The sequence below is a fragment of the Paroedura picta genome, chromosome 10, assembly GCF_049243985.1.
Source record: "Paroedura picta isolate Pp20150507F chromosome 10, Ppicta_v3.0, whole genome shotgun sequence".
NCBI lineage: Eukaryota > Metazoa > Chordata > Lepidosauria > Squamata > Gekkonidae > Paroedura > Paroedura picta.
The window spans coordinates 50807610-50831113 of NC_135378.1; the positions used below are offsets into that span (position 1 = coordinate 50807610).

A 23504-nucleotide genomic window follows, 5' to 3' on the forward strand; every position below is an offset into this window, starting at 1 on the left:
TTTGAATATAGACAATACCTTTTATTGCTTTTTCTGGCATTTATTAGCAATCTTCGATACTGTGGACCATTTGAGGCGGCTGCAAGTAGCAGCAGTGATTACAGAACATGTTTTGAAGTGTTACATTTTTCCATATTGACTCAGGGTCATTAGTGTCGGAATTGTCCTGTGGTGTTCCACAGGGCCCAGTCTTGTACCCCATGATATCTAATCTACCTGTAAAGTCCTTAAGATAAATTACTCATCATTTTTGAGGACATTGTCATTAATATGCTGACAACATGTTGTTTACCACTCTGAGACAGCAATTGCTAGAGGGGCGGTATAAAATCAAATAAATAAACACTCAGTATTGCAGGTTCTTCTCTTCTTTCTAGGTACAGTTTAACTTAAGCCCAGAACCCAGCCTAAAAGACTTGTACATGAAAGAAAATAGAAGCATCATTTGTCATAATATAGTTATGAAACTTTAGTTTGTAACATGGCTGTTTCCTTTTTTTAAAAGACATTTTGTTTTACAAAGTAGCAACTCATTTTACCGAAAGAATTCTGCTACAGAATAAACAGGTTTCCAGATAAACATAGATCCTGTGTGGTTAACTCACATTCCATTCAAAGTCTGTATTTTTTTTTGTAAGTTCATGTATCTTAACATCTAACAAGACACGACAATGGCTATTAGTATTTTTCAAACTCTGCTCCAGTTAACACACACAAGCTCAAAAGAAGCAATCACAGTCAGACTCACCCAATTTAAGTCTAGTACCTGGAGAAATATGCTCTAAAATTGCACATTTTATTCCAAATATTTTTAAAACAGGTATCTACATAGCAGAAGAATAAATTTTCTCCATAGCTCATATAATATTTATCATCTTTTACCTGCAATAAAGGTGCAACAAGGAGTGTCTAAAAAAAAGTTTTAATTTCATTTTGAGATTTCAGATAGACGTGTTTTTTTCCCTCATCCTACAGTCTGTGGAACATTGATATCCTTCCAGAAATCCATTTAGGGAACTTTTCTGGGTTTGGGAATAGAGGCACCTAGAAATCATGCCCTTAAAAACACCCAGAATACATTCTCCTTTAGTACCCCGTACAATAAGGCCTATGAAAAAAAAATATATACTCTCCCTTCCTCTCCCCCCCCCCCTTGTTGTGTTACTGCTACCTGCTTCTCCCCATTCATGAGATGCTCCTGAAATTTCTGCGGGGTTTGGGTCACTTTGGATATTCCCCACGTTAAATTTCCAGGAGTAGCTTTGGTTCAAGAATGTCTGTATGCATACCCTTAAATAAAACATGTCACAAAATTAGGATTCTAAGCATGTAAGGGAACAGACTGGCAATACCTTTTTTTCATCTTTTTTTCTTTGTGGCAGTAGTCTGTATCCAGTCAGCTTTTTCACTCAATGACACCCAATTCTCTTCATTACTACAGCCTCTTGCCCCCAGCTTTTGCGCATTCACATCTATGATTCTCTTCAAACTTTTTGGGTGGTTAAAGTAGATTCCTCCTTCTTTTCTCATCAGCAGAAAAGATGATTGGATCCAACCCAATAGACAGATGAACCTAAGGAACGTATGGGTGATTGTGAAAAGGATAGGGAAAGGAAGAAATGCTTCCGCAGTTAACTATGGAAAGATGTGACTGACAAACAAATAAGATCCTCCATTTAACAAGCCAAGGAAAAAGGTAGCCTCCTCTTAGAATCTAGAAAACTGTCATGGTAGCAGCAGAAAGGTCTTAAGCCTTGTGACATATAACTCCATGGGAACAGGTCTACCATTATTACAATTATTGTAACACTAGTTTTATCCATGAAAATCTCAACAGATATTTGAGAAGTACTTATAGAGGAGATGAACTACACTTTACTTGCCAGCTATTGTTCACAGCAGCAGATAAGGAGGAAGCTGCTCAGGAATGAAGAAAACAGCTGTCTGTATTAGGGGTGTGCATTTGGCTAATCTGAACTCAAAAAACCTGAATAATAAGAATGATATTTTTGGGGTACTAATTCAGATAGATTTTTTTGGTATCCTAATGGCCAAGCCGGATAGCTGCAGTTGAAGTACATTTAATGAACTCAGTCCCTTTAAAGCAGTGGTCCCCAACCCGTGGGCCGCGGCTCCGTCTTCCCTCCCCCCCCTGAAGCGAGAAGCTCGCCAGGCCGCGAGCAAATCGGCCGATTAGCTCGCGGCCCGGCAAGCTTCTCGCTTCGGGAGGGGAGGGAAGAGAAGCTTGCCGAGCCGCAAGCTAATCGGCCGCTTTAGCGGCCAATTTGCTCACGGCCCGGAGGGGCCGGGAGGGGAAGCCGCGGCCGCCGGTATGGCGGCGGCGCAAACGCGCATTCGCGGACTGCCGCGCGTGCGCAGACCCCCAGGCCGCTCTCTCCCACCACTTCGCCACAGCGGTCCGCAGCAAGCAGAAGCTTGCGGACCGCTGCTTTAAAGGTCTTCTGAGTAAACTATCAGCTTGGAGGAGGTATTTAAAGCAGTGGTCCCCAACCTTTTTATCACCGGGGACCACTCATCGGGGACCATTCAATGCCTTTTACTGAGGCCCGGTGGTGGGGGGGTAGTTTACTCCTCTACTCTCAACCACTGCCCTAGCGCTCTCTGATCGCTATGGTAATGTTTAAACATCCCTTCAAAATAAGATACAGACATGCCACAACAATGAAGTGTGTTGTAAAGGGCTGGGGGGGATGAAGTAAAGAGCCGGGGGGGGGGGTAAGGCGTCCTTCGGGGCCCACCTCCAATTAGTCAAAGGACCACATGTGGTCGGCGGCCCGCAGGTTGGGGATCGCTAATTTAAAGGGTTTGTGAGCCCTTTAAATGCCTTTGCAATTGTGTTACCATGGCTTGCCAAAAAGGCATTTAAATTTTCAAGTGACCGTGTTCTTGTTCAAGTTTAAATGCCCTTTTCTTCTCCATTGGAAACAATAGAGGGTGGGAGCACCTTCTTTGGAGACCTAAAGAATTGGTCCAATCTTTTTCAAACTTTGTGGGAGTTGAGTAACAGTATCAGAAACTGTGCTGCAAATTTGGTGCTTCTAACTCAGTCATCACCCCCAGAGCCCAAGATCGATTCTCCATTATAGTATATGGCAGGGGTAGTCAACCTGTGGTCCTCCAGATGTTCATGGACTACAATTCCCATGAGCCCTGGAATTGTAGTCCATGAACATCTGGAGGACCACAGGTTGAGGATCCCTGGTATATGGGGAACACAGCTTATAACAGAGCTGGAAAAAATTGGAAATCCCAAATATTTACAAAATCCAAATACCATAACAGTACTAAGATTTAGGAATATTGGGAAATACCTATAATTTGGGGTTCAATATAACCAAACCCGAAAAATCTTTTTTTTTTTTTGCACACTCCACTTTGTACTTCTAAATTCAAACCATATACAAGTGAACATAGTAATCTTTCCAAGGAAATACCAGCTTGTTTAGGTGCTATGATCTACCATGGAAGATACAAACATTCTTGCTACCATTAGCAGGTCTATATGAAATTTACAAAAAGAAAGAAAAGCAAATTTAATTACTTTCCGGTCTTGTCTTTGCCTCCTGCTTTCATTGGTTTTAGAGCAGCATCTCATTTTCTCTTGTTATAAGAAAGGTGATGAAGGCTTTCAAGAACTGAGCCACTGGTTAAAGAGCCAACTTCAGCACTGGAGAAACAATTACTCTTACTAGAACAAGCTGAAATGCAGCTGCAGTGCACAATTCATCATGTTTGGACCCTTTCTAATGAACCTCATTACTCACAAGAGGAAATTTTCAATTGGACACCGGTGGCAACAGGTTCCAATGTATGGATCCTTAGTAACATTCTTATGCTGCAAGTATCAATAGGTTTCTGTCATTCCTCAAAAGTGCAACATTAGGACAAGTGAACATATATTACAAATAAATACCCAGTGTTTTACAGGTACCACACAGCTTCTCTTTGACTAAAACAGTATTCAAATTTTAAAAAGAAAAATATAGCTTAGAGGCAGGATTTTTTTAAAAGTCTGACTTAAAAATATAATTAATATTTATAACACTAAAAAATTTCCTGGACTATTTCCATCTTCAGCTTATCAACAGATGTAAACAAATGTTTTCTATAAAACATGTTATCAATTGCATAGAAAATGTTTTGCTGTGTGCAGATCTTACTAAAATAAGGCTTGCGGTTAGAGCGTTACCTAGCATTTTCAGAGAATGCAGAAAAATAGTAGGAAGGGGGATTCCGTGCAGTCTGCACTCAATAGCCATTTACTCATTCCATTAAACTTCAAAGGATTCAACAGCTGAAAGCTACAGACTCGTCCAAAGCATAAGGCAACATGGTATGTATTCAGCACAGCACCTGCTTCCAGCAAGTCATATGTTTATGTATGTTAAAGTAATTTTAATTCAACTGGCAATGCTGAGTTTAGGGGGAGGCCTATTATCTTCCCCCTTAAATAGAAACCAAGAGAGCAATTGCATAGAAGTCCTATTGGATTTGTCATGCTGGCTCTTGTTGGTATTCTCTTATCTCTTCTTGGGTAACCAAGACTACTAAATAGAAAAAGAAGAAGAAACCCTGCAGCTAGTTGTGCAACCGAGCCTTTTAAACTCACCCCAAATTAACTAGAATAGTTTAATGAGAGAAACTGAGGTAAATAAAATCAAGGGTTGGAATAAGGGGTAATGACTACCATAAGCTGACAGTTTGCATAGCTGGAAATAAGGCCCAAAATAAAAGATGTAACATTTCTCTCCGATCAAGTATTATCAGGAATATAAAGTAGAATTTGCCTTTAGTAGTAGCCCTGTATTTAAAAAAACAAAATAAAAGGAATCAAAAATAATAAGCTAATAATAATCCTCAAAATCACCAAAAACTTTGCAACATAGAATTGAATGTTCCTGTGCCAGAGCGGCCAGTTCCTTGAGAAATTCTGGGAAGAGTGCAGCAGCCAGGATGGCGTTCCGGACAGGCGAAGGGATGTTGGGCAGGGTAGCTCCTCTTTTTCCTTTACTCCCCAGGAAAGGCTGCAAGATGGCCTGAGAAGCCTCTGAAAGGTTCCTTCCTTTTCCCATATTGGTGGTGTGTCGAGTATGGTCTGAAACCAGGAGAAAAAAACATGGTTTAAGCAACTGAGTGCATGTACAGTTTAAAGTAGTAATGAGAAGTAGTATCCTTCCACAGAATAACATTTCACCACTTTTCCTTTGCTTTACTTCTCCAATTCTTAGAAGTTTCTGGCTTATGATGTTTAATAATTTTTCATAACTACCCTATATACTTTGTTTCCTGTTGGAAAAAAAAATCACAATTCAAATGACCTAAAGCTGAAAGCTGCTTATTTATTCCACAGTATTTTGCAGCTGAGCTGGTATTTAAAATTGAAGTGCCTGGGCTGAGCATCCCACAAACTAGCTCTTCATTCTGGCTTTAAGCAACGTGAATGTTCCAATGCAAAGAGATTTCAAAGCACTAGCCCGCCAGTCATAATTCTCGTACTACATAAAGGAATAATTTTTACAATTAGATACTGTTTGCACATACAGTACTCCCTAAACCACTCTCGCTAAATCCTGAAAAAAATTATGTCAAGAACCAGAGTAACGGCAATGTTTTTGGCTTTTGGTTTATATATAGGATGTACACATTTACTTGTGGAAGGGGGAGGGGTGTTTATCTGAACCTTGCACAATAATCCTATGCAAAGTTCAAATAGTCTTGTATGTTCTATTACCACAGGCCATTTCTACCTTATATTCCATAATTGACATAATGATACATGTTGATGGACAACTGGCTGCAGGCACTGCAATTTGACGGCTGGCACTGTGAGCTTGACTGAGAGCCAGAGCTGCAGTTAGCCAGACCTTCATTTATTCTATAAGCAAGAGCCCTCAAAGGTTGCTGAAAATGAGCAGGGGGGAGGGGTAGGGAGAGAGAAACAGCCCAGGCAGGCTGCTTTAGGGTCCTCGCAATAATCAATGTGTAAGATTCTGGCAAACAATCAGGTCTTTAATGGGGGGAGGGAATGACAGAAAACTTAAAAATACCACCAATCATTGCCTGCTGTGTGAACAGATAAGTATTGGGAATTAATTACACAGCATGAAAAAGGGTTTGGATGCTTAGGAAGGCAGCAATCTGCTTACCACCTTTCGTTCGAGGATTTAACTCTTTCATTGCATTAATCCATTTGCAACCCTTTGCTTTATAGAAATGGCCAAAGGGGACAGAGTTGCTATGTTAATTTTTTTTTAAGCACTCCTTTATTGGCTGCTTGTTTTGCTGATTCATATCTACATGATTGTTATGTGGATTTATATCGTACTTGATACTGTGAATGTAAATATTCTTTAAACTAAAATATTTTTAAAATATTTTAAAAAAACACGATTTTGGAGTTAGATGAAGCTAAATTAAGAATACAGTGACAAATTACAATATAAAGTAGCCTAGATCCAAAGAACTGTTTAAACTAGACTTGTCAACCCTCCTCATTGCCCCACGCAAACAGCTTTTAGAATTGAAGGGAATTTCCAAAAGGAATGTATGATACTAGGTGGGAATGAGTTGTTCAACATTAATTTAAATCCACACACATAGCTAATACAAGATGTGAGCATGAATCTAAACCAGGGTCAGCCAAACTTCAGCCCTTCAGATGTCGATGGACTCCAATTCCCATGGGAATTGGTGTCCATGGACATCTGGAGGGTCGCAGTTTGACTACCCCTGATCTAAATAGTCCCTAGTAAGTGTATGTTAGCATTCAAAAACAAAATCAACAGGACAGAGAAGTAATATCCTCTGGGATCTGGTGTAGAAGATTCTTAAATATCCAACGAACACATAGGAGACCCTGGCAGCTTCAGCAATAGGCTTCATCACAGCTTCTCATGTATTCAGAATTATAACCTACACCAGGGGTAGCCTAAGTGTGGTTCTGCAGGTGTTTGTTTATGTTTATTAAGTACATAACACACCACTCCTGGCCAGCTGGCTCAAGGCAGTCTGCATCATGAACTACAATTACCAAGAGCCCCTGCCAGTTCCCTGAATCCTTTAGCACCTGGTAGTGTCATTTTTATCACATATATCTTTAAGAAGCTAATAATGCAATGTTTTTTGCATACTTCCAAATATTAAAATAAGAGCTTCTTGTGGCGCAGAGTGGTAAGGCAGCCGTCTGAAAGCTTTGCCCATGAGGCTGGGAGTTCAATCCCAGCAGCCGGCTCAAGGTTGACTCAGCCTTCCATCCTTCCGAGGTCGGTAAAATGAGTACCCAGCTTGCTGGGGGGTAAAACGGTAATGACTGGGGAAGGCACTGGCAAACCACCCCGTATTGAGTCTGCCATGAAAACGCTAGAGGGCGTCACCCCAAGGGTCAGACATGACTCGGTGCTTGCACAGGGGATACCTTTACCTTTACCTTTAAATATTAAAATGCCAGCATACAAATTAAAAATGGAGAAAAATAACCTCAGGGGGTAAGTTGCTACTGCTTCGCTCACTACTGAATACCACCTACGTAACTAAATCAAGCATAAAGGAAAGGGGCTTTGTCCAAATAAATAGTCTTAAAAATGTTCCACTGCTAAATACTGCTTAGTCACTATGGTTACTGTTACTCATAAGATTCTGTACATTCCTCCTTATACCTGAACATAGTATCTAATTAAAACAGGTAGTCAGAACAATCACACAATGATAATGTGTGGATACAGCAATTCTAGCAAACCAACGAGGCCGTTTGGGTGCAGTAATTTTATTTTGCACACAGAAAACATACTGACTGCAATGCAAAGGAATGCACATGCAGCATTTTTCTTATACTTTTTAACACTTGTCCAGATAGAACACCTGAATGATTAAGCTTCTTTCTTGGTGACTTGGTAATCAAAGATATATTGTATATATCTTAACGGCAGATCTATCTAGCTAACAGCAACTGACCTCTTCTTCATAAAAATTTCCTCTTCTAAAATCTATCAAAAAAAGTTATGGTAGTGATTGTATCCCATGTGAAACACTACTTCCTTTTGCGTCAACCAATGCCGCATGTTCTATCACCATTTTAAAACTCTCAAAGAAATCCGACCCTGTAGCATTGCTCTTGGCAATGCATGTTACTGTAGCACTGAACATAGCTTCCTAGCATTTTGTCTGAACAAAGATTATGAAGATAGAATTGTACGGTCATAGCCTTTCCCCCTTCCTTTTAAAGACTGATATTACACTGGCTACTAGGTGTATGTAATGAAATAGTGCTGTCCCAGTGACATGCTTTATGTTTAAAGGATCAGATTAGTAATATAAAGACTCCACCCTAATGATTCCCATCTGATAATGATTTCATATCTGATAATATTAGGACAGCAGAGGGCATCCCTAAGTGGAGAGGGATTAAACCTGGTCCTTGCTGATGTGAAAAAGGCCACCTAAAGAACACATGTTCAAGGGACTTGATCCTACCTCCCCAGAATTGCAAGGACAGAGTCTTTTGGCCCCAACTTAAAGCAGCTCTTCAGAATGGCAGTACCTTGCCAAGTAAAAGCCCTTCTAGAATATATACTTCCAAAAAGGAGAGATACGGAGTTGAGGCTTGGCTATATCTGGCCAGTATTTTCCATGGGCTGAAGACCTGACCTCTTGAGTCACACTCCAGAGGCCAGGTCTACAGCCCATTATTGTTGGCCTGACCCAGAAGATCCATGGCATAACGGTCCTTTAAACTTTAAAGGGCCACTGTTTGTATAAGGACACCTGTCTTCTGGAGGCTAGTCTTCCACTGATAGAAGATAAATGTAAAGGTAAAGGTATCTCCTGTGCAAGCACCAGGTCATGTCTGACCCTTGGGGTGACGTCCTCTAGCGTTTTCATGGCAGACTCAATACGGGGTGGTTTGCCAGTGCCTTCCCCAGTCATTACCGTTTACCCCCCAGCAAGCTGGGTACTCATTTTACCGACCTCGGAAGGATGGAAGGCTGAGTCAACCTTGAGCCGGCTGCTGGGATTGAACTCCCAGCCTCATGGGCAGAGCTTTCAGACTGCTGCCTTACCACTCTACGTCACAAGAGGCTCTCTGATAGAAGATAATGGTGTTTAAAGTGTAAAGGGCCCATGCATCATAAACAACCTGTGGCCAGAGTGTGTTTTCCTTCCTTCCTTCCTTCCTTCCTTCCTTCCTTCCTTCCCTCCCTCCCTGTTCCTGCTGCCTCTGGGAAGGAGGCACTTCCAAAATTATAACTGGTAATTTTCTTTGTTAAGTTAAGAAAGGCCCAGTTACTGTTTTCATTAAATCGTTCTGGTCCTTTTTGAAAATGTAATTCCCCCCCCCCCAACTTTCCAGGATGACAATACTACTAATATGTAATGAAAACAATAATCATGCCCTTCCCATTGAGAACCAGCTTGTTGTGGTGGTTAAGAGCAATGGCTTCTAATCAGGCAAGCTGGCTTTGATTCCCCACTCCTCCACCAACAGCCAGATAGGTGACCTTGGGCCAGACATGGTTCTCTCAGGCTGTTGTCTGGGGAGAGAAGGGTACGCAATTGTAAGCTGCTTTGAGACGCCTTTGGGTAGTAAAAAGCAGGGTACTAAAAAAAAAAAGCTCTTCTTTCCAATATGGACTTAAAAATTTTTAAACTATTTCAAACCTTGCACACCTTGTAAACTAGATATTTAAAAGTTACATATTCAAGATGATCAATAGCATACAAGTATTCTTGAAGAACACTGGGTGAATATCTTATTGGTCTCTAAGGGGCCACTGGACTTAATTCTAACAAAAACAACATGCTTGGAAGACAAGATATACATAAATCAACAGTACTACCTTGCATGAAAACCAGCATCTGAACTCCAGTGAAACAAGTAGTAACAACTGCTTCTTATATATAATATCAACAGATGGTCTAGAAAGTCCCTTTAGAGGTGTAATTTTGGTAGGCAAGTTGTTTAAAGGAGCCCTAACTCTCATTCTCACACACAATTTTGTTTTGTAAAAGTTATCTTGAATCCAAAAACATCGTTGTAATACAAGATGTCATAAAACTGTCCAGAAAATTTAAAAATTAACTATGGAGTCTATGGAGGCAGCAGGTGAAGGGGAACTGCAGAAAAAATAAATGCTCTTTCACTCCCTGTATCATGGGCATGATGTACTTTTTAGCTCGCTTGCCTGCCTGCGTTTCAGCTGCTACAAGTAAAAGTTGCCTCTGGCCAACACAGAACTGGCATGGCAAATTTTATTTCTCAGTAGCAGCAATATAAGAAGGCAGCTGTAGCATGGAAAGCTGTTCCATATGATGGCTTCTTGCATCCCCACCCTGAGACTATGGCTAGACTTATTTTTAAACACAGCCTGTTCCACTTGAGGGCACATTCATGAGATGCTGAGCATGCTCTTCTATCACAACAATTGTACAAACCATAATGTCTTTTCCTATTAGACTCACATAAGTGTATATCTGAAACTGCTCACCCCAAATTTTATCTGAAGGGAAATGCATACATTACATGGGTCACACTAAAAATAAATAAACTGGCAAGAAGAAGAGCTGGTTCTTCTTTGCTGCTTTTCTCTACCCAAAGAGGCTTACAATTGCCTTCCCTTTCCTGTCCCCGCAACAGACACCCTGTGAGGTAGGTGAGGCTGAGAGAGACCTGATAGTGCTATTAGCGCTATTGCGAGCCCAAGGTTACCCAGCTGGCTGCATTGGGGGAGCATGGAATCAAACACAGTTTGCCAGATTAGAAGTCCACGCTCCTAATGCCTACACCAAGCTGGCAAGACATGTGTCACCGGTTACCATTCTTATGTTCCTGTAGACAGCACTGTTATACCTGCAAAGGTTTCAGATTTCAGTTGTAAACACACACACACACACACACTTTTGAAGAGTGCTTTTAAGGAAGTATCATTGATAGCTTGTCAATTTATTGGCTTGGATCTAACCATAAATTCTGCACAGAGAATGAGTTTTACCCTACTCCCTGCTGCAGCCCACATTTTGTCTGAAAAGTATCTTCTGAGATTTGAATGGAATGCCACAGGATGTGATGTAATTTGTATTTATTTACTTCAGTTATATCTCATCCTTCTCACCAATAGGGATCCGGAGTAACTTCTCTTTTTCTTGTCTCCTCCATTTTATCCTCACAACAACCTGTTTGGCCAACAGTGTATGACTGGCTCGAAGTCATCCAATTAATTTCCAGAGTAGAGTGGAGATTTTAACCAGATTCTCACAGATTCTATATAAGTTTCATTGTTCTTGTAATGCCATTAAAAGTTATACTGAATGACTGACCAGCATTCTAACCCAGACTTTTTCATCTCTTTCACCATTAAGAAACCTATGAAACAGTCTTCAGGCTTCAAGAAACCCCAGAAGTGTTGTGACTGGGCAAAATATGGTTGGGAAGCATAGCTGTGTACATGCCCACCTGGGGCCTTTCCCCTCCCCACCCCCTCCTGGACCATCACTGGCCATTTTGAGAAGGGTGGGTTGGGTCAATATGACCATATAACTTGACCCTATCACATGAAGTCCTAGTTGGGAAAGCCTACATCACACTGGCAGACTGGAATTGCAGCAGAAGGGGAGAATGAGAAATAATATTGTTTGTACAAATAGAAATGCACTTGTGCAGGTTTATATACAAGCTGTTATTTAAACATGCCCTACTTCATATTGCTGTTGGAAAGATAAAACGAGACAGTGGATTGGATCCTGCATAGAAGTCTATACATGAAAAGGGTAAGCAATTTGTGCTGATTACTTTCGTCCTGCTGCAAACCTCTAACATATAAACTTATACCATAGTTAAAGTTTGTTGGTCTTAAATGTGTCTCAGGATTCAAATTTTGTTCTATTGCTTTGGACCAACATGACTTCCTATCTAAATCTTGCCCCTCTCTGTATTACCCTGAGCTTCTCTTTCATACAGGCACTTTAACTTGCTTTAGCTTTTAAGGTTTCACACACATTTATGGTAAATCACTGTCATCCTATAATTAATGAAACCTTGATCTAGATGCTGCAAAACCCACCTTATTCTAAATAAGCAGACTGTCAATTGAGGTCTGTTGCATATATAAAGGCACCACTTCTCTTTCTCTCAGCTTTTTAAAAAAATTGCCTATTTGGACACTATATGTGGGTCAATCTAACGTTCTTCAAGTAACAGCACATGTCACACAGAAGTGTTAAAAGTGTCCATTGACCTATCCTATTTGTCTAGCAATTTTTCTCCTGAGAAGGAAACAAACATGTCTTCAAATGATAGACCAAATGGAGTGAAGGGAGCTACCTTAGAAAGCAATCTTTTAGCTTTCAGCAAGGGGGGGGGGAGGAATATGTTTCAGGAGAATGTGTGGCAGTCTGAAAAGGAAATAGTGATTTACAACCACTTACAAAAATTGATTTAAACAAGGATAAAAGTTGTGGATGAACGGGAACTTAGATATAAATGCAGTATCTAAAGATTATCAAAGCTTCCTGCCACATGACTTTTCCCTTAACAGCACACAGATATAATCCATGAAAGTTGTTTCACCATACAGGATCTCCCTGCTGCCTATCTGATCACAGGCCTATTCCACCTCAATCACCCTACAGTAAAATGTCAGGAAATGGCTCTGACTTTGCTGAGTTCAAATTTTGCCCTGGACTTGAAAGGTCCAATGGAGCCAAGCCTGGTTCCCAGTCATTGTCCAGCTAGCCTACAAAATAAATATATATTTTTATCTTATAAAAATTCAGACATATACACAGGGGGTGCGAGAGTGTTTACTATGTATTTAATGCCTATAATCTTAAATCTTCCTTTAACAATTATGCATATCTATAAAAGGAGCTTCAATCTTTAGTTACTGAAGCTTATTTTTAAAAGTTAGTAAAACCTGTTTTCTATCCTGCATTAAGAGCAATAGTTACTTGCCTTTGGTCAGTGACTCTAATTGAATATCAGAGATGTCGACTCGTAAAAGCAAATATTGTTGTGCTTGTATGAGAAGGTGGGGAAAATCCTTTTCAATGGAAGCAAACTGCTCAATTTTATTTTTCACAGATGCCAGCACCTGCCAAAAAATGGGAGCAATAAATCTTCATATTATCATTTTAGTTACATACAGAATTATCCATATTGCTCTCAAAAATCACATTACAGATGATTACAATGTCAGGTTCTGTACAACAGCATTATTATTAATTTATCAACGTTAAAGGCATTATGTTTCAACTCCACAGCACCTAAAGGAACAATTCAAAGTAAAATATTAGTCACTTGTTTAAAGGGGGGGGGGTCATATTTGCCTAATGTTGTACTTTTAAAAATGGAAATGCATAAGAGTTCCAAGCTTCTCATATAGCATCTATTGGGAAACTAACACTCACTGCTGCAGAAGAACAAAGGTAAACCAAATTCTCTCTACTGGACTTTAGGGTAAACAACAAGCTCCTAGCGGGGCGGATTAAATAATTTGGTAAGAGCCCCCAGGGCGGGCCCTGTCCGTGATGAGGAAGGGTGCCCATAGGCCCCTTCCCCCGGACTGACAATCGGAGGGCCCAATCGGTAGGCGCTTTGATTGTCAGTCCGGCGGTGCGGCTCGCAATTGGTCCCTTGCCGCCGGACTGGCTAATTGGGAGGCGCTTCGCCCTGGAAGCCCCCGCCGCTGTCATCATTGCACCGCCTTGCTAAGCCTCCACATTCAGAGATGGCCAGGAACGGATGCCTGCCATCGTCCTCGTGGCGCCTCCAGCTGTGCCAGCCTCGGGAACGCCTGGCCCCGGCCCACACGACCGGGACCAGCCTGCAGCAGCCACCGCCCTGGCTGCACACGCCTCCGCCGCGGCCCGCGACACCGGCCCCGCGGCAAGGCGCCCCACCTGCCCTCGGAGCCTCGCCAACATGGTGCCTTCCACCATCACGGTCTATGCCGAACGCCATGCTTCCGGCCCCTAGCCTGCACCATCGCCTCCTCCACCAGCCCCAAGGTAGGCCACACCGTGGGACAGGGGAGCACTGGACGAACCCCCGCCCGCTCGCATGCCGCCCCTCGCCCACCCTCACCTCCCGTCTCTGTCCCTGGCCCCGCTAGCGCCCGCTGCATTCAGCCTGCAGCAGGCTTATTTGCTATATATATTAATAATTCCAGATGGATAACCATGCTAGTCTGTTTTTGGGTGTTTGTGTGAAGTTCCACTGTGTCACAGCAGACTTACTGGGATCCCGGCAAGGAAATTTCAAGGCAAGTGAAATGCAGAAGTGGTTTGCCATTGCCTTCCTCTGCAGAGTCTACTCCATCCAAGTACCAGTACCGGTTACCTTCTGAGATCTGACAAAACCAGGCTATAGCATGCCTCCTTGCCTCCCCTCCCATTATTTTGTTGTAACAATATAAAAACAGCTCAACTCTGACCCATGAAAATTCATGCTGGAATTAATTTTGTTAGTCATTAAGGAGCCAAGGACCTTCTGTTATTACACTGCTATATTAATAACCAGTTATAACCAATGACTAACATAGAGTATCAACTCAGAACTTGTCATGATTTGTACCTGGTATAGTGATCGCACACTAGGTTGAAATACCATGTTGGTATTGAGCAGAAAAGAACGGAGGAGGGGTTGTGGGTAACTAGCCAGATGAGTAATGATTCCAATGAGCAGCAAATTGACATGCAAGGAATTTTCCAACATATTCTCCAATTTTGATAACACCACACTTATAAAAGGTCCTGCAGATTTAAGCAAAAAAACAATATTTTTAAAGGCATTGGAGACTTGGAGAATAAGTGTTTGAAAGTACAGATCCGTATCACCAGGTAGTGGGTAAACGAATTTGTATCCAATGTGTAAAGAAATTGGAGCCATAAAAACAACAACAGAACTTTCTACAAACCTGAGAAAAGCCCAGATTTGCACAAAAAGCCTGAACATAAAACAGAAGGGTTAAAACCCTCCAAAATAATGGGGAAAGCACCTGTGCCTCTACAAACAAATGCCCTCTATAGTGGACATTGGGACCTGCTTGGCAACTAGGTAAAGGTAAAGGTATCCCCTGTGCAAGCACCGAGTCATGTCTGACCCTTGGGGTGACGCCCTCCAGCATTTTCATGGCAGACTCAATACGGGGTGGTTTGCCAGTGCCTTCCCCAGTCATTACCGTTTTACCCCCCAGCAAGCTGGGTATTCATTTTACCGACTTCGGAAGGATGGAAGGCTGAGTCAACCTTGAGCCGGCTGCTGGGACTGAACTCCCAACCTCATGGGCAGAGCTTTCAGGCAACATTTCTGCTGCCTTACCACCCTGCGCCACAAGAGGCTTGGCAACTACAACATTGCCATCCTTCAAGTGTTGGCTTCTGTCAGTAAAAGGCAGGGGGAGGGGCAGGGCCCTCTCCAGGTAGGTTTTGAATTTTGAGCAAGGACTCATTTGGACTAGGCCTAGCTACTTAAATATTGTTTAAAGGCAGCTACTGAACAAAGCCAGTATGCTGTAATGGTTAGACTTGGTCTTTGGCCACTTTGGCTAGTCACACTGTTAGCCTGTCTGACTCACAAGGTTGGTATGAGAGAAAATGGAGGACAGAAAAACCATGTACGCTGATTTGGGACCCACATTGAGAAAGGTGTGGTATAACAGAAGTAAATAAATAATAAATTTAGCTGAAGATGGTGAAAAGGAAAGAAAAAAGGGGAAAGAGAATGGAGGATGCCAAGAAGGAAGGAAAGAATAGTGGGTGAGGGGATCCAAGGTTCAAATCTCCCTGCAATCACTGCAGGTCTCTCATTTGTTTCAATGTCAAGCCTGATTTTGAACTGAAGACATCCTTAGTCATCCTAGTAGATGGCATTTGCAGAGAAAGACCAAGAAATGCTACCCCTTAATTCTGGATAATTCAATGACCAAACTAATCTTGTGAATGGGTTGGCAGGGAGTATTGGGGCAGCACAATATGCTAGTTCCATTCCTACCCTAGAATCATGGAATCCCAAGACCTGAAAGGGCCATATAGGCTATCTAGTCCAACCCCCTGCTCAATGCAGGATCAGAACCTTGTTGACCAGAACTGGAAGGCTGAGACAGGCCATAAGTTATCAGTCCAAGTTTATTTATGCTGTGGTTCCCCATGGTCCTATTATACGCTCCACGTTACAGCATAAATTTGGGATACAAGTTGCACAGAATTCCGTCATGGTTTTTCTAGGTTTAAAGTGCCATTAGTTATTACTGGGGTTATTAACTTCTGTTATTCATATTGTTGTTGTTGGGTACGAAGTCGTGTCCGACCCATCGTGACCCCATGGACAATGATCCTCCAGGCCTTCCTTTCCTCTACCATTCCCCGGAGTTCACCGACTGCTTCAATGACTCCATCCAGCCACTTCATTCTCTGTCATCCCCTTCTTTTGCCCTCAATTGCTCCAAGCCTTAAGCTCTTCTCCAGGGAGTTCTTCCTTCACATTAGGTGACCAAAGTATTTGAGTTTCACTATTCATATTACAAGAGCCTCTTGTGGCGCAGAGTGGTAAGGCAGCAGACATGCAGTCTGAAAGCTCTGCCCATGAGGCTGGGAGTTCAATCCCAGCAGCCGGCTCAAGGTTGACTCAGCCTTCCATGGATGTTTATGAAGCAATCAGAGCCTTGCAGCAGCACAGGGTGGCAAGGCAGCCGACATGCTGTCTGAAGCTCTGCCCATGAGGCTGGGAGTTCAATCCCAGCAGCCGGCTCAAGGTTGACTCAGCCTTCCATCCTTCCGAGGTCGGTAAAATGAGTACCCAGCTTGCTGGGGGGTAAACGGTAGTGACTCCCAGACAACCATTTTACTCATCTTACCAAACTGTCCTTTCTACATAATATGTCTATCAAAAATAAAATAGATTTCAGGAAAAGTATATGCATAGTTAATGGTAAAAAGCTGTGAAAATGTTTTCAGAAATACGTATAGTTAATGTTGAAAAAGTGTTCTCAAAACATGGATAGTGAACCGTTTCCAAAGACTTAAACCAGGATATATACAAATGGCCCTGCTTGATTAAAGCACCTTGTTGGATGAACAATCTCAGGTGACAAGCAGAGGTTTACAAGCTTTGCAAGAGGAGCAGCAGAGACTAATTAGATCAAAATTAATGATGTTATACAAAACTCACTGTGCAGGCACATACATAAAACTAATTGGGGTCCTATTCATAATAAAACTTTTATTTGCCACATTACATTCCCATTATTGAAATGCTGATTGTGTCCTTGTTGCAGGATAAAGGAATTGGGGCTTGTATTGTATAAATTATTAGTAGAAATGGATGTTATTCTTTCAAACATAAAACATTAGTGCCATATAAAAAAATCAGTTGTCCACATTTACTTAATAGGGGAAAAACATTTATTAACAAGGAAACTAAGTTTCAATGCTATAATTTCCTTGGGAAAGGAATAATGAATAAAGTCTTCCAGTTTGTTGTATCTGTGCTTGAAGCCATAAAATTGGAAGTTATATTATACAAAACACTGAATTTCTAAATGATTTGTAACAATAATGAAGGGAAGCTTTGGAACAATCAAATTCAAATCATCATTTAAATTACTGCCAAATATGGAATCCTTCAAAAGATTAGTGAGTCAACAAGGTCTTAAGGTGGTATAAAAGGAGAAAGCATAATTTGATGGTCCAAGACTATATAACACTGGGCTAACTACATCTCAGAATTACAGCATCATTTGAAACATCAACTTAATCTTTGTCCTTCCAAATTTATCGTTGCTATTCAGAAGTGACTTTTGTAACACCCAAAAACTTTATGCAGTACAAAAACCTATTTTTGATAAAGTTTTCTTATTGAACTTTCATGATGAGCAAGCAATTTACATCTACAAACCGCTGATGGAAAACTTCTGTCTTGACCTGATTAAGAACTCTGAAGACAATACATTAATTCCATTGGAACAGGCAGTGTAATAGACAAAGATGTCAGAGATATATTACACAGCCTTTTTATTTTTCACCCTGTACTACTTAGTATCCGAAGTATTTCTTTGCTGTTTATATTATCTGGACCAAAGAAACACTGAGGTAACAAGTTTAATTCAAATTACACAAATTTCTTTTGATACTACGGGTACATATTTGAAAGGTTCCATCCATCCTATTATAACATTACTGATGCCAGGGCTAAAGCACTAAGAATTAAAAAAACAAAAAACAAACCAGAAAGTGTGCCAAGAGCTAGCAGAACAGGGAAAACAATCTATCTGTTCTTTTCTTTTTGTAGTTCAAAGATGCCCAATACAGAACATCCTATTATATGTCTGCAATCCAATGTAATCCAATTAGTGAATAGAATACTGAAATCAGACAGAAAGAAACAATGCAGTAGGGCCAAAACATCATTTTACATTTGAAAGCCAAATGCCTAGATGTACAATTAAATGGGGCAGGTGCACAGAATGACAAGAGCTGCCATCTAGTGCTGAAAGTTAAAAGTAAAGAGTAGCTTACGTACAAATACTGGGAACACTTATTTTTACAACATATTCTCCCCTTTACCTTATGGTAGTAGAAAGGACATAACCTACCAAATCTTTCTTTGAGCAGCACTTGTTATAACAGGTCAATTGCCCCTTCTTTTAAATATGTAGTAACACCCTCTGGAAAGGTATCACTATGGGAGATGTTCTTTACAGATGATACTAATTGCAAGGTACTTAAGTAGCAATGCTGATTTGAAATACAAGTCACTTCAGAATACTGCAAAATATTATAGTGATACTCAGCAGTATCCTAACATCTGTAGGTAGGAGGTACAGAGTTTTTTCTGTGTCCTACTACACCCTAGCAGCTCTGACCCCCCAGAGAGATCATTCCCAAGGTCATGGGATCTGTGCAGAGGAACAGTCATCATGGCGTCCTGGACCATAGGGCAACAAAGGAACTGCTTTGCTCTTTCAATGGGTGTGCAGAAGAGGAAATAGGAGCAATTTCCTCGCTACAGTGTCCCAACCAATGGGTCTTCCGACCAATACCTTCATGGGTCAAAAAAAGCCACAGCAATGAAAAAGAAACACAGGAGAACTGTGGCAGGATACTGCCCAATTAATATCATCTTACACTGTACTTAAAATTCTATGTATTCCTTTTTCCTATTTAGAGGCACATTTTCCCTTCTCAGAACATTAAAGAAACTTAGCAAATTCCACCTGTAAATGGGACATTCTGGATCCTTGCAGGGTTGCTGGACCATACATCTTTTGATCCAAAGGGTGAAGGTATAGTTTCTACTGATGGAGTATCAACTGAAAAATTTTCAAAGTCCTCCTCCTCTTCCACTGGAGAGATAGCATCAGGCATAAGCAATTTAAGTTCCACTAAGCCTGTAGAGTTAGTATCCAGTTCTTTAATGATATTATCACACTGGGAGATAAAATCGTCATTCTCTGGGCTTAGCAGCCTTATGTCAGCATTATCATGTGTTTCTTGAGAAGACAACTTCAGTTCCAAGTCTGCTTGTTGGTTCATTTCAGCTATGCTCTTGTGAACTTGTTCTGGCATTGCTTCTTGAGATAAGCTGGAATTTTTAGTATTAAGCTTTTCAAAGTTTGCATTTGGCTGAGGATTTTTCAGGGGACCATTGGTAGGGGGCTGCATTTGATCATTTGTTTTTTGAGATTCTGATACTTCTTTCTTTAAGCTGTCTGCTTCCTGAACATCATTTTCTGCACACAACCTATATACCATGACATCATCCTGAAAGTCAGAATCTTCTATATATGACCCTTTGATCAACATAATGGCATTCTTCTTCATTTCCTGAATATGCTTTGGTGGCTCTGCAGGAGCTTGTCTGTCTACATTCCCTAAATCACCATCATGCTGAGGAGAGCCAGTATCAGCTCCAGGAGAAATCCCTGTGTCGTAGCTATCATCCCACTCCAGCTCCAGCTGCATCTTTTCTCCCAGCTGAGAGGAGCTACAATTACTACGAGTTCTGTGATGGAGTCTTAAAATGGGCTGCCTTGTGTTTTTACTGTCTTCTTCAACCAGAGTGTGGATAAAGGTGTGTGGATCAGGCTTTTCACCATCATATGGAGCAGACCAAACCTGGCAGTCTTTCATGCAGCGGAGTATAAGGATCTGAGCATCCCAAAGATACTGCAAGTAACTGATATCTATATTTTTACCATATTCCACAATACACGTTGAGTCTGTAATACTTGTGCTTGATGACTCCTCAGTGGAACCTGAAATGGAGTGGCAGAATAATCACCATTAGGAAGTGGAAAAATAATGGAAGAACACTTTTAAGGATTGACTGGTTTATCAATAGTTAATAGTTTGATTGCTATTACCAGTCAATGGAGAGCAACATTTATCAAACAATGTCAGACCATTTGAATGAGCTGAGAAATAATAGCACGCATCTAGTCCGTATTTGTAAGCATCTAGACTGTGACAGTCTTTATTTGCTAGTAAATGTTGCTTGATTCCATTTACATTTTACTGTCATTAAGATAAATTTTTTCTCCATGTTTTGGGCTTATGCTGATAAATGCTAATATTTTCATGTATTCACAGATATGCAATAAAAGAGAGAGAGATTCTGTACTTACACTACTATCATATTAAAAGAGTTAGGATCCTGAAGGAGCAAACAGGTTACTAGAGAATTATTAGAGAATTGTGATGGTGATGCATATGATTAAATCTTAGCAGGAGGGGATAGTAAGATTTGAAAATTATTCCAAATTAATCTACTGTTGTTTCTTATACAGAAAGGCAAATATAACATGAAGACTACTAAGTTTAACAGTGCCTCACATCTAAATCAAGCAAGCTGATCCCAGCTTATTTTGCAGTAGCCGTCACTTTAGAAACAGTTAATTGACAATGCATTAACTCTTATCATATGTCTCAATGGGGAAGATGGGGATGTCTTTAGAGGGCTGGATCTTTAACAGCACCTAACCATGCTAGCTTGATCTCATTAGACATCAGAACATAAGCAGGGTTGACCCCAGTCAGAATTTGAATTGGAGACCACCAAGGAACTCTTTTTAGTCATGATGGAGAAGCAGGTGAGAAACCACCTCTGAACATCTCTTGCCCTGCATCTGTTTGGTATGCGGAAAGTCCCAGGTTCAATCCCCAGCATCTCAATTTAAAGGGCAATAAGTGATGTGAAAGACTGCAGAATTGTTGCCAGACCAAATACACAATAGTGATCCTGATGTATCAGTGGTCTGATTCAGCTTGAAGTGAGGTGAGCCTTGTATGGAGTGCTGTTTTCACATCCTGACTTTTCACCACTGACTTGGAGGTGAGGGAATTTGCTTATAATTTTAGGTTCTTAGTGGCAGTAGCCCATCAAAATTTAAGAACCACTATTTCACACTACAAAACTGTTAACCGAATATAATTCAAAGAATATAAAGTTACTATTTGAGCTACTGATCTCCAGCAAGCCTAGTAATTTTTTTCTGTTCATACATGAAATGGAATATTATGTAACACAAAATCTGCAGTGCGATATATATCAATAGGACTCCAACGGACAAAGAATAGTGTTTTCATTTCTAAATTCAATCGTACCCATGATTAGCTTTTAATCTTTATTTTATTATTTTTTAAAAAAATATAACCAGGATTATGAACAAAGATCCAATTATTCTGATGGATCTCTGGATTTTTATCTACAGATAGATCAGGATTTGTGAATGTGTAGAATAGTGACTTTTTCAGTTGCTGCAAAAATGCACCACATTCCAGGCATCACATGCCCCTGTATTCAGACTATACAGTCTGAAGGAAATATATGTTGATTTCTTCAGTCCTGTACAAGTGCAGAATAGGAGGAAAGGATTCAGTCCTCACTGCTGCTTTATCACCTTTTCAAAAAACCTTTATATTCTAGTTGATTTTTTAAAATTGTATTCCACTCCTATCCTTACTATATGTTAAGGAAATGTTCTTGCACTTCATGAGGCTCAGGAAGTTTAATGACATAAGATGTGTACATCAACATTTCAGGTTGACAAGCCCTGCAAATAGGTATTACAAATCAAAGAGCAAAACAGCCAAATTATTGGGATATTTTCTTATTTTGTAGGACATTGACCTAAAACTAAAAGTAGGGAGAGCTAGGATTTGGCAGGACCTAATAATCATCTCTGTGCTGACTTTCTATAAACACAAAAGCAAAGAAGAGTTAGAGATCATATCACTGGTCACTGGGAAGGTGATTTCCCTCAAATTAAAATAAATTATTTTATTTGACCTATGACCAAGATGTCCCAAGATATTTATGATGCCCATGTAAGATTAAGTTTTTTGTGATCAGCTTAAGTTTTATTAGTTTGAATGAATGACATTTCTTTCAACAGGGGAAGGATCGCACTTTTATGAGACTACAAGGAGAATGTATATCTTCTTTATTTAGATTTTATTTCCTATCTCAAGAACTCAGGCTGTATTAAAATATATTTTTATTTTTATTTATTCCCACAGCCACTCTTGTGAGAAAGTTTATGTATGAGAGGCAACTATCAACTCAAAACCAGCCACAAAATGCATATAGCAGAGAATTTCATTTCCCTGTGTCCAAACTTTGCTTTATGAACATCTAGAAGAACCCTTGAAATAATTATATTCAAGTCCAGTAGCACTTAAAGATCAACAAGATTTTACAGGTATAACCTTTTGAGGGTCAAAGTTTTGTATCTTACAGAGGGAGATTTGAGGCTTGAAAGCTTCTACCCTCAAAATGTTATTGGCCTCTAAGGTGCTACTGGACTCAAATCTAGCTGTTCTACTATGTGCCAATATGACTACTCTCTAAAAGTATACATTTTTATTTCATGCATTTCACAGCTATCCTTTACTAGTATAAACAACTGGTAAGAACATACTCCAAGAAAACCAACGCATTCTTAAATTATAGCTGTCAATTTGTACCTCAGCCTTTTCTGACTGAAACTGGTGGATATACCCATCCAGGCTTGGATCCAACCAGCCTTTGCGCTGGTGGAAAAGGGAGGAGAGGCTCCCCTCAGAATATTGAAGCACTCTGCTGGAGAGTGGACCATTATGGACAAGAGACATGTGGGACAGGATAATAATAATGAGGCAAATTAGCTATGTTTGGCAGAAAAATTCTGAATGGATCCAATCCATTGTCTAAATCTATGGTAAACACACTTAGTTTGAATATCAAAACCACTAAATAGGAAGACAGCAAATAAAGAACATTCTGCTTTGTAGTATTATTCCAGGACTTGCTTTCTCTTACTTCTGAATTTTTATTTATTTATTCATTAATTCATTAATTCATTCATTTATGTATGTATTTATTTATTTGATTTCTATACTGCCCTTCCATATGGCTCAGGGCGATTTACATACAACATGGGGGGATACATGGAACGAATTAATATATAACAAATTAATATACAACATAATTTTACTTTTTATTTATTAGAATATTG

At 40.4% G+C, this 23504-nt stretch overlaps 1 protein-coding gene across 8 annotated transcripts in view; it reads right to left on the reverse strand.

Annotated features, from left to right (window-relative positions):
* FHIP1A (FHF complex subunit HOOK interacting protein 1A) overlaps window positions 1-23504 on the reverse strand; it is an 89385-nt gene continuing 65881 nt past the window's right edge. For 6 of the 8 annotated variants that reach the window (XM_077300091.1, XM_077300092.1, XM_077300094.1 and 3 more), the window contains 4 exons: window positions 19224-20264; window positions 14585-14763; window positions 12965-13103; window positions 1-5116 (listed from right to left, as the gene is read on the reverse strand). In XM_077300091.1, coding sequence (XP_077156206.1) covers window positions 4866-5116; window positions 12965-13103; window positions 14585-14763; window positions 19224-20264 — 1610 coding nt within the window. In that variant the 3' untranslated portion in view covers window positions 1-4865. Of the gene's footprint in view, window positions 5117-12964; window positions 13104-14584; window positions 14764-16718; window positions 20265-23504 lie in introns of those variants that run through there. The other 2 variants (XM_077300098.1, XM_077300099.1) reach the window with 2 other exon arrangements.